General features: G+C 32.6%; 2 protein-coding genes across 2 annotated transcripts; both read right to left on the reverse strand.

The window, feature by feature from the left end:
- Positions 1 to 1911: 1911 nt before the first annotated feature.
- LOC111203865 lies at positions 1912 to 4736 on the reverse strand. Its single transcript, XM_048749949.1, has 3 exons — positions 4425 to 4736; positions 4226 to 4336; positions 1912 to 3723 (listed from the first exon to the last, which is right to left on the reverse strand). The coding sequence occupies exons 1-3, from the start codon at positions 4734 to 4736 to the stop codon at positions 1912 to 1914; spliced, it is 2235 nt and encodes a 744-aa protein (XP_048605906.1).
- Positions 4737 to 5607: 871 nt separating this feature from the next.
- Positions 5608 to 6750, reverse strand: LOC111203866 (probable polygalacturonase At3g15720). The gene is made up of 3 exons (XM_048749950.1): positions 6650 to 6750; positions 6356 to 6464; positions 5608 to 5955 (listed from the first exon to the last, which is right to left on the reverse strand). The coding sequence occupies exons 1-3, from the start codon at positions 6748 to 6750 to the stop codon at positions 5608 to 5610; spliced, it is 558 nt and encodes a 185-aa protein (XP_048605907.1).
- Between the last annotated feature and the right edge of the window lie 5280 nt (positions 6751 to 12030).

Below are 12030 nucleotides of genomic sequence, written 5' to 3' on the forward strand. Positions count from 1 at the left end.
TGTGATCCGATGTCAATTGAACTCGTTAACTTTTGAATATTTAATTAAAAACAGAAAAAAATGTGAGTATACACAACGGGGATCGAACACGGCTTATTGTGTGATAAGGGTACACTAAGAGTAGAAGGGCTTGCCACTAGGCTATGGTGGATATTCGATAACAGTGTAAATGTGAATTTATTTAATCACCGACGATAGATTTATATAATCTGGATATCATTTTAGGTATTCAGGATAGCTTTCCAAAAACAAATTCCTTTAATGTTTACAAAAAAAATGAAAAAGAATGTGATCCGATTTGGATTGAACTCGTGAACTCTCGAAAGATGAATAAAAGTGTGCTAGGCTTAGGTGAATCATCTGATATATGTGTCCACATAAATGAATTTAACCGCATTTTATGTCAAATTCAGGATGGCTTTCCAGAAACGAATATGAAACCGAGATTAGCCAGATATAAGACCACTAATCCTCTACATTTTAATCAGTGTTTTTGTTTTGTTTTGACTGAAACACAACACAAAAGAAGATGATAACATGAGATTACTCATAATGTGGTTTCTTAAAACAAATCATAATGTGGTTTCTTAAAACATAAGCTTTAAAACATAAAAAAAGAGAAGATCATAACATGAGATTACTCATCCAACAGCCACTTTTCCTCAAGCTTACACCAATCAGGAACTTTGACCTTCACATCAGCAAGCATTCCATCCGCTTCCATGAGTTCTTCTTTGAGTTTTTCCAACTCAGCAGTGAAGTCAAATTTTCCTTTAGCCTTAATAATCTCTTCAAGCAACTCGATTTGGGAAGCAATGGAATTTGCTTTGCTGGCTGCCTGATGCCATTCAATTTCAGATAGCCTGTGTTCGTTGGACAAACGAAGAAGAGCCCTGTAACGTTCCACAGTTTCCGCCTTTCCTTTGTTGAAACCATCGGAAGCATCAGATCCGTAAACCTCCTTTATGGGACGCTTCATCATCTTCTTTGACCCTTCCATTGAAACTTGATGAATGAGAAAAGAAAAAACACAGAAGAAATGAAAGTCAGTAAAAGAGAGATCTGATATCTTCCCTTGTATATATAGAACGAAAAGTAACCCTTCGATTACTATAAAATGGTTTAGAAAGCAACCTTTCGATTATTGAACGGTTACTGAGATAAATGATGTCTGTTTTAGAAAGGAACCGTTAAAAAAAAAAATCTAATTCCAAGGGGATTCGAACCCAGGTCGAGACAAGTGTATAAGTTTCGAAAGATAGGTGGTTTAGCCGCTAGGCCAAGGAGAATCATCTGGTAGATTTTCCCACATAAACATATTTAACCGTACAAATTGTGATTAGCAAAATTTGGAGAAAAATAAATAAAAATATACACATCTCCCAGGATTCAAACCTGAAATGTCTGGGAGGAAAGGCGGAATAAGGTATACCACTAGACCAAGTGTGTTTCAATCGTTAGGTGAAGTAAGTAACAGAATATATTTCTTTTATCTGTAATAATTTTTTAAAAAAATCTGATTCCAAGGGGTATCGAAACTAGGTCGGGACAAGTGTTTCAGATTTGGAAAGATAGGTGGTGTTGCCGCTAGGCTGAGGTGAATCATCTGATATAAGTGTCCACATAGATGAATTTAACCGCAAACGTTATATTATAAACTTTGGAAAGAAACTCTGAGTTTCAGGATGGGATTCCAGAATAGTTGAATATTACTGTGTTTTTTTCTAGCAAAGAAGTTTAAACTAAGAATTGAAATGAGATCAAAAGATAATGTTGTATATTACAAAATTTGGAAGAAATCATACTTATTCGGGATAGGGTTCCAAAAGAAAAAATGTATATGGTCTGGTGCATATCATGTAACCATCAAATAGCCAACATCCAAATAATAATCAATAAAAATGTAGAACTTCATCCTATAGGCCTCTCGCATGTGCTCTTGTTGTGCCCTCCTGTGCCACATCTGCTGCACTTGTGGGACTGAGATTTAGATCCAGGAACCCCAAACTCGCCAACGGATCTCTTTCTCTTTGTAGGAGGGCGTCCACTTTTCTTTTTGGTAGCTGGAGGTGGGCAAGACAGTTCATCAATATTCTCTGGATAGGTGGACGTTGACAACTCTCCACCAGGATGTATGCTTTCAGCATAAGCTTTAGCCCAGGTTTCTGTCAAGTGAGAAGCATCAACAAAAAGGTTTTCATCTCTCTTGATATGCTTAGCAGCAGCGATGGCATGGATGCAGGGGATCTTGTCAATGTCGAAAACATTACATGTGCAATGCCGCTTCTCCAAGTCAACAACAAACTTCATTGTTTCATTCTTCACCTCAAACTCGCTTCGATCAACTTGATACACATTCAACAACATTGCGGCCCCTAACCTAGATACCAATTTCTGCACAACTTTTGGAGTAACCAGGTGCTTATGTTTCGCAGCCGCTTCGCGTCGCTCAAAAAACCAAGTGGTCATCGTCAATCTGATAGTTTCAAGGAGAGAGATAATGGGCAACTCACGAGGCATCCTCAACATAGAATTGAGAGACTCTGCAATGTTGGTAGTCATGATATTATACCTGTTCGCAGGCGCATAGCTTCGTGCCCACTTCCTAAAATCAGAATCTTCCAGATACTTAGCCAATTCAGGACATTTATCCTTTATGTCCTTGAAGATTAACCAGAACTCGTGACACGTATAGGCATCAGCAGCGCTTTCCACCAGAGGTAGCAACCCAGTCTTCGCATATGTAGGAGTGATGTTGCGGAGCAGATGGATCCTGCAAATTCCATGGTGAGATAAGGGATATACATCCTCCAACGCTGAAGAAATGGAGTTAGCCCTGTCTGATACAAAAACAAGATCCGAAGCGTCCGGGATCTTCTGGCTCAAACCTCTAAAGAACCATTTCCAAGAGGCGCCATTTTCTGCGTCAACCACTGCAAAGGCGAGAGGATATAGATGATAATTCCCATCTTGAGCACAAGCTGCCAATAAAGTCCCATTGAATTTTCCCTTCAGAAATGTACCATCTACTGCAATAACTCTCCTCATCAATGAGAATCCCCTTATCGAAGGACCAAAAGCCACAAATGCATACTTGAACTTTCCTGCAGCATCCACATGTTGATAAGTCAAGGAACCAGGGTTTGTTTCTGTGATTTTATACAACCACCTAGACAAATTGTAATAGCTGTCTTCAGGAGTCCCTCTAACCAAAATCTGAGCTTCTTCTCTCACTCTCCAAGCTTGTTTGTAATTGATGTGAACACCATGCAGCATCCTGACCTGTTCAATGATCTGTTTCGGTTTGAGACCTTCCTTTTTTTCTCCATAATTGCTGCAAATCAAAGAACCCAACAACTTTGCAGATGCTTGTCTGTGGTTGGCTTTCCTGTGTGTTGTATCGCATGTATGCTCATGAACATACTTTTTAACAACGAAAAAATCTGAAAGAGGTAGCTTGGTAGCACGCATCCTCCACGTGCAATTTTCATCAACACAACTCAAAAGCACTCTTGACTTGTTAGAAGAGACAGTCTTGTACTCAAACTTCCACTCTAAAGCCCATTTCTTCATCCTCAACATCAACTCTCTCTTTGTCTTAAAATAGCTATTCACCTTAATATCGCCAGCTCCTCTCGTGGTTGGTGAAAGTCTAATATGGACAGGGCTAAAATCCAGAAGAGCATTCAGAGGAACTGTAGAAACACCTTCATATAGAAGACTCTGCAAAAGTCGAGTAGTTCTGTAAGGCATAATACTTGATTATGAAGCATATCATGCAAACACAAACAGAAAAAGGGAATTAGGGACAATGTACCTGTTTTTCTCTCTGCACAGTAGAAAGAATCATTGGATTGGCATTCAATGGAATAGGAGAAGCAAATGTATCAGAAGCTTGAGTGTTACAGCTAGCTGGATCAGTACTAACCTGCAAAAGTCGAGTAGTTCTGTAAGGCATAAGACTTGATTATGAAGCATATCATGCAAACACAACAAAAAAAGGAATTAGGGACAATGTACCTGTTTTTCTCTCTGCACAGTAGAAAGAATCATTGGATTGGCATTCAATGGAACAGGAGAAGCAAATGTATCAGAAGCTTGAGTGTTACAGCTAGCTGGATCAGTACTAACCTGCAAAAGTCGAGTAGTTCTGTAAGGCATAATACTTGATTATGAAGCATATCATGCAAACACAAACAGAAAAAGGGAATTAGGGACAATGTACCTGTTTTTCTCTCTGCACAGTAGAAAAAATCACTGGATTGGCATTCAATGGAACAGTAGAAGCAAATGTATCAGAAGCTTGAGTGTTACAGCTAGCTGGATCAGTACTAACCTGCAAAAGTCGAGTAGTTCTGTAAGGCTTAATACTTGATTAGGAAGCATATCCTGAAAAGTCTAAGGAAGAAAAAAATCATACAAACCTTAACACACAAACGACAGGTTCCATCAAATGCTCTAGTCTTGGAAATGAAAGTTCTGAGCTGACGAGTATTACCTATCGAGAGTGGGGGGAAACTTTCAATAATACATTTCATATCCAATGAAACACCATAACTCAAACTGATCTCTTCCTCTTTAACACTAAAATCTTCAGATACAATCTTCATCAAATCTTCATACAGTAGATCTTCTTCAATGGAAATGATTGATGCATTCCTCTTTAAATCAACAAGAAACTCCCACTGGAGATATTCTTTTGAGATCCATTGTCCACAGATGCACAAAACTTCCATTGTTCTACAAAATCAACTTCAATTCATCAACAAATGAATAATATATAACAAAAACTAGATAATGTATAACAAAATGAAATGATTCAAACCTTAATCAAATCAGACACACGAGAGAGAGAATGAGATGAATAGACGTAGAAACGACAGATCAATTGAGAAACGACGACGACGACGATAAATAAACGGAGAGACGACGACGACGGATCAACGGAGAGGCGATGACGACGACGGAGAGACGACGATGATGACGACGACGGAGAGACGACGACGATGACGACGACGGAGAGACGACGACGATGACGACGAGAGAGAGACGACGACGATGACGACGAGGGAGAGACGACGACGATGACGACGAGGGAGAGACGACGATGACGAAAGACAGCGATGAGGAGAAGAAGAAGCGATGAAACGAGGACGGCGACAATTGATTTCAAATTTTTCTTTTTAATTACTTAAAGAAGAGGGCATAAGGGTAAATTACCCCTTTAGTGAAACCTATTTTTGTGATTTCTGATCCTGAGTGCTAGTTTGGGGAGGAAAACTTTGTTTGGTGTTCTTTGTGTCATTTTCTCTAATAGGAATTCTAGTTGAATGGAATTGTCCAATTATGACTTGTTTTAAGTAGATTTTTTAGGACTCCTTCCCTTTTAATAATATCGATAATTTGAAAGCTGGTGTATTAAAGTGGATAAAATAATTAGTTAATGCATTAAAGTGGATAAAATTAGATGAAGTATTTTGATAAAATTTTCCTTTATTATTATTAATATTATTATTATTATATCTCTCGACCGTAGGTTTCAAGATTACAAAATGACTTCTGTGTGTTCAAGTCCGTCTATGAAATACCAAGAATGGCTTAATTAAATTATAGAAAAGATAAGAACGGTCGAGCTTGAGCATGCGGAGCAGAAGTTTGAGGAAGCTGTGCATGAGGTTGATCATACTGTGATGGAAGTTCCGGACTCGGTGATGGACCTTGAAGATCTGCATGATTAACACACTTCATATCAATGTTGACAAAGCTGCTAGTCACATCTGCGAAACGGCAAATTGCGCTGGGACTTGTTTGTGGAGATGAAGAAGTGATGTTGATGTGTTCCAACACGATGTTACCACAACCTATTTTATCACAATCTAGATTTATTGCAATGGGTTGCGCACATGTCCCTCTGAAGTATCTAAAAGTTACATCGCTCACTTTCACAGCACTTCCCTGAAAGGAGTCAACAGCATAAATTAACGCATTTACACAAAAAACGACAACATAAATACATTTTTAATATGTATATCTTTTTATGAATGTGAAATTTAGTAATTAAATGAATGAAGCATGACCAAGAAAATAATAATCACAGTCAATATTATCACATCAAATACCATATATAAAAACATGAATAAAAATTACCTTTGCATATATATAAGAATCATCATCGTATTGCTGATCGATTATGATGGGGAATTTGGTATTTATCAGCGTAATATCTTCGTACCAAATATTTCTGGCATATCCTCCTCCTCCCTAAGAAATTATGTAACATCTAATAAATTACACATATATATATATTATTTATTGCCTATGATATGCTCATTCTTTTATACACGTAAAACCTTACCGGCCAAGTCTTGATTCTTGCGGCATTCTCAGCGCCAGTGAAGGTGCAATGTTGTACATGTACGTTTTCTACCGTTTCAGTGGCACCTCCTTCCCCCAAACTCCCTATACTGTTTTAAGATAAAAAAATATATAACATTTCACTGTTAAAAAATATATAATTTTCCTTCGATCAAAGCCATTTTATCTAAATTGAGCTTACAATAGTTTTTTTCGCACTCCCACGCACGAATAGTAATATGATTTTATCATTTTACCAGTAAAAACTATAATATATAAAATTCTATGTGCGAACCTTATGCCATGGCCTGGACCACAGTCCACACTGGTTATGTTGATATCGGACGAACCAGTATTAATCGCAATACAATCATCACCTAATAGGAAGAAAATCATATATGTATATATATATATATATATATATATATATATCAATAAGAAAACTAGGTATATCATAATTTTCTCATAATCAAGACAAAAATGTTAATACCGGTTTGGATTGCCGAGCTGAAGATATTGATTTTTTGTGAAAGAGAGATATCAATGCCATCCGTATTTGGACTGTTTGCAGGTGCTATGAGATGAAGATTTGATAAAGTTGCTTGGATGCAATTACTAATTGAAATATGATTCTTTGGACTATTTCTTTGAGTTAGTCCATTATATATAAGGTTGTTACATCGATTAAATTGCAGTGCCTGCATAAACAAAGATAAAACCGTCAGACAAAACAATTAATGATTTACTGGGTGATGATGCGCGGAGTGAATGAACTAAAAAGATTATAAATTTTAATCTATAAATATTGAAAAGGTACATATTATACATGGTATAGATTAGCAGAATTACACGTTTAATATACAGATTGATGCAAAAAAAAAAAATTTGGTAGTTTACTGGAGTTTCAGTCAAAAATAATAATAATGGAGTATCCGGGTGACGATAGTCTTATTATGGTAGAGAAATAGTAATTGTCCTATTATCGAAGTTTTATCATTTTATTTTATTAAGATTATACTGGTTGGAGTACATAAAACTTATAAGAGAATAAAAATAAATTGAAATAATAATTAAAAAAAGAAGTAAATAACATGAATTTACAAATTTAGTGGGCTGATTAGGACTCAAATTTGTAAAAGAGAACCATTATTGAACCTTAATATTATGACCCAAAATACATATGGGTCTCTTTTAATTATCTTTTATTTAAAAAGTGTTTTTACTAAAAAATCTCGAAGGGACACGAGATACGGGTGATAGTCATATTAAATGATAGTCATTTAAAATACATTCAAAAATAGAAAGTATTATATGCATAGGGCGAAAATTAAGGAATTCAACATTAAAATGATATGTTCCTTAAACTGAATCGAAAAGAATTAAAAAATTTGTAAATTTAATGTGTGTCACCATTTTTATTGTATTTTTTGGAATTGCTTATAAATTTTTATATACGACATTTTGATTTTACAATAATAAAACAGTTTATATTGTCCAGTCTGAAAATAAACTTTGTTCACATATATAATTGTCTCTAAATATTAACCAAAATAAATGTCACAAACCAAATAATTATAGAAGAACATAATTATGAATCGTTTATGCATTTTAGTCCCTAAAAATGTCATGTATCATTCATGAATCATAAAGAAGATTCATATTATGACAATATGAATCATATATAGTCAAAACCCTATCACTTGTGAATATAAATATCAGAGAATCCTATTAATTTTGTATAACATTAGAATTGTAGATTTTCAGACAATTATAGAAAGTATTATATGCAAGGGGCGAAAATAAAGGAAGTCCATAATAAATGATATTTGACTTTAAACTTAATCGGAAATTAATGATATAAATTTCCAAATTTAATGTCTGTCACCATTTAAGATAATTTCAAAATCAAAAAGTCTTATTGCAAAAGTTAAGGGATTGAAAAAAATTTAATATGGAATTCCTTTTTGGATGTATTTTACAATCACGCAAGATATTCCATAGATTTCAACATTTTGATTTTACAATATAAAACCGTTTATATTGATGATTCCCAAAATAAGTGTCATGTATCCCATAAAAATCCAAAACATTAATCAAAGAAAATGTCACGTAAGGAACTTTTATAGAAGAACATAGTTATGAATTGTTTATTTTTCCCAGTCCCAAGAAATATCATGTATCATTTATGAATCGTAAAGAACATGAATCTTATAAAAACATGAATAGTATGTATATAGTCAAAACCCCATCAATTTTTTTATTAAAAAACATAATGTATGATAACTTCTATGAAATAATATAGCATACACATCGAAAATCCACTAGTATTATGCTAAAAATTTGTAAAATAATGAAGCATACACATCGCTCAATCCACTAATATTATGATAAGAATATAGATAACTACTATATTTCGCCGTTCATTTTGTGGATATATGTGTTTAATTTGTTCGATAATTATTAAAATCTATTGCAGTGAGTAATTATACCATGAAATGTTTCTTTTTATGTAGGGTTTCTTCTCACTGATCAAAGAGAGATAATGTTGTATGTCGGAATCATCGGTTACGTCTCACTTTGACGTAATAGAAGAACAGAAGTTAGCTAACTGATGTTTCCACGCAATGGTTATCTCGGGTATTGTTTATAACCGTCAGCCACGTTTTTAGCAATGCAATCATGACTCATATAGTATAGTAATATAATCTCTTCATATTCCTAAATTTTAATGAGCAATGGCATTATATGTAATTAGTCTAGGTAAAGAAGAGTTATTTAACAAATGCTATGAGAATGATTCTCATTATAACACATAAGAAATGACATTTTTGTTAATCACACTTGGTTGATAAAGTTAATTGTTTAAAATGCTTCTCGAATAATAAGAAGTGGATGATTGCATCTAGACATCTTAAACTCAACTTATTGAATAGCTTTGAAGTACCTGTGGTCGGGAGTCGAACTTAACAGAAGATCACCAACTTTCCCCATGGGGATCAAGGAGACCAGATCCAGTGATAGTGAGGCCTGACACCTTATCGAAAGATAACCAGTTTTCTGTTTTGTTGCTTCCCCAATCCTTAACCAGTTTTGGCGCTTCAATTTTTCCATCAATCTTGCAAAAACAAAAAGATAATACATGTGAATCATGAATATTGTGATCATTAGGTCACAACAAGTTGATTTTCAGATTAATGAGTTGATTCTTAACATTCTTTCTAGCTAGTAAATACCTGAATATGAGGATTACTAGCTACACAAGGGCCTTGAAACACTTGTGGTAGTAAAGTATAATCTTCGTTGGCATGAATTACTAGAGATTTTGACTTTCCTGCACATAACGCTTTCCATGCGTCTTGAATCGCCTATTTAAAAAAATATTTGCAAACGATCATTTAATCATGTAGTTGAAAATGTTTTAGTTGTAAATGAGTTTGTATAAGCAGTTACTTGAGATTGATCAGCGTTTGTATTGCCAGAATCTGATAGAAAATCTCTCACGCTTATAAATTCAGAATCGCTATCTCCATAGTGCGCATAAAAACATGATACTAAAAGCACCGAAATCAGTAGCTGGAAACCCTAATAACAGTAACAATAGTTATGATATATATATATATATATATATATGCGTAAACAAAAGTGAAACAATGAAATACATGAATGAAAATTTGAAGGGGTAATATTTTTGTCTCACCATTTTTTATCTAACTGATTAGAAAATAGTTATTTTGTTTTTTCTTAGTAAAGATAATATTAAGATATTGTGTGTTGTTTGCATATATACATAAAGTTGTGAATACGTAGTTGTTGTGGTATATAAAAGATATATTTGATTAGTTGTATAATTTTGGAAACTAAATATTTTGTCAAAAAAAAAGTAAATAAGTTTGAACAGAATACATAAAGTTACTATATTCTTACATATATATATATTCCTAAAAATGTTACTATATTTCAGGAATATTATATTCCCTTTTTTATCAGAAGGAATGTAAAATAAAGTTATTATATTCTTATCGTCATTGGTTGACAATACTTAACACTTAAGCTAGTCTGTGTACTGGTAACTGTATTGAACGCATTCAATGTATATTACATATTCTCTATATTTTAGTAATATAGTTACATCCGGTCTTAATCCCCTAAACATTATTTTAAAAGTGATGTATTGTCATTACGATATTGATTTTAAGTGAATTTAATTGTCACATAGACATTGACATTTGACGTTGATTTCTATTTTTAATAATTTTTAAAAATAAGGTAATAACTAATAAATCATCATTAGTACGACAATAAATAATATAATAGTAGAAATATAAATTTAAGAATAATTTACAATTTTTGGAATATTATTTAATTCTATTTTTTTTTTATAATTATATGTTTTTTAATTACTAAAACAAAATTTCAAAATTCTATGCAGTTTGAAAAAAAAAATGAATTTTTCTAATCTCAATTCCTTCGGTTTCTTTTTAATATTTAGACATTTAAATATATTATTTAGTTTTCTATTTTGATAATTGTATACCTAAAAAAATTATCCCTTAATTTTATAGTCATTGATTTAATATATTTTAACCAAAAGAAACACATAAATATTTTTCCAAGATTAGTTATTAAATATAAATTTAAATAAAAAATATTTATTTTATCATAATTTATTTTATCTTATTTTTTACATATAATTAAATTAAAAATGGAAAAATTAAATTATAAGAAAATAATAAAACTTCAAATTAACAAACATATATTTAAACATAATTTAAATTTTAAATTTTTTATATATGCACATAGTGCGAGAAAACACTTATATATTGGTTGAGAAGCGAAATTTTTTTGCCCATCTATACTATTAAAGCAGGATCCTATTGTCCTTTTTATCTTATCTTGTCATTTCTTAACTAACATTGCATGTTTCATTAAGTGCAATCAAGTAATATTAATAACACATCTATATTGGGCCATTTTTTTCGTATCCAGCCCACTGTCCACATCAGATCTCTTTTGGGTCATTTGGGCCGATTAAGAAATCAGATGCAATTCTCACATTTTTTTTTCCTTTGGGCCATTGAGTCCAAGTTCAAATAATTTTTTTCAACCATTCTTAATTATTTTTTTTTCTTTTCTTAATATAATTTAAGCATTCATAAAAAAATTGATTTTTTTCATTGAAAAGTATAAATCTGTATTAAAAGTATATAATTTTTTTATTAAAAATATTAACCACATAATAAAATTAATTTATCAGAGTTATACCAACTTAATTCACTAAAAAAATAAAGTTTAATTTTTTTAAACATAAATATTTATTTAAAATGAAACACGATAAAGAAATATAAAAATTTTAAGTCATTTATAAAATAAAACACAAATATATGAAATATGACATTTACTAAATATTTGTCAATTGAAAAAAAAAAAAAATGAATCCATGCTTTTTTTAAAGCGCGGATCAAAATCTAGTTATCTTTTAAAAGTGAAAAATACATAAAACACAATGCTTTAGGGGGTAACGAACACAGTTCGTGTATGCTCTAACTAGAGACGTTACCAATAGAAATACTTAATAATTTATAATTATTGATCCTATAAATTATTTATCGTCTACGGATCCTGAAGCACATGCTTCACTAGTTCTGTATATACTTAAAGGATCTTACTGGTTTTTCC

The sequence above is a fragment of the Brassica napus genome, chromosome C3 (assembly GCF_020379485.1).
Source record: "Brassica napus cultivar Da-Ae chromosome C3, Da-Ae, whole genome shotgun sequence".
Taxonomy (NCBI): Eukaryota; Viridiplantae; Streptophyta; class Magnoliopsida; order Brassicales; family Brassicaceae; genus Brassica; species Brassica napus.

Coding starts and splice junctions, on each gene's coding strand:
- LOC111203866 (XM_048749950.1), bottom strand. CDS start 6,750: ATGATTTTCTTCCTATTAGGTGATGATTGTATTGCGATTAATACTGGT. Junction 6,465..6,649: donor GGTCCAGGCCATGGCATAAG/GTTCGCACATAG, acceptor ATCTTAAAACAG/TATAGGGAGTTTGGGGGAAG. Junction 5,956..6,355: donor CAAGAATCAAGACTTGGCCG/GTAAGGTTTTAC, acceptor GACTCCTTTCAG/GGAAGTGCTGTGAAAGTGAG.
- LOC111203865 (XM_048749949.1), bottom strand. CDS start 4,736: ATGGAAGTTTTGTGCATCTGTGGACAATGGATCTCAAAAGAATATCTC. Junction 4,337..4,424: donor CCTGTCGTTTGTGTGTTAAG/GTTTGTATGATT, acceptor CGACTTTTGCAG/GTTAGTACTGATCCAGCTAG. Junction 3,724..4,225: donor CTGTGCAGAGAGAAAAACAG/GTACATTGTCCC, acceptor CGACTTTTGCAG/AGTCTTCTATATGAAGGTGT.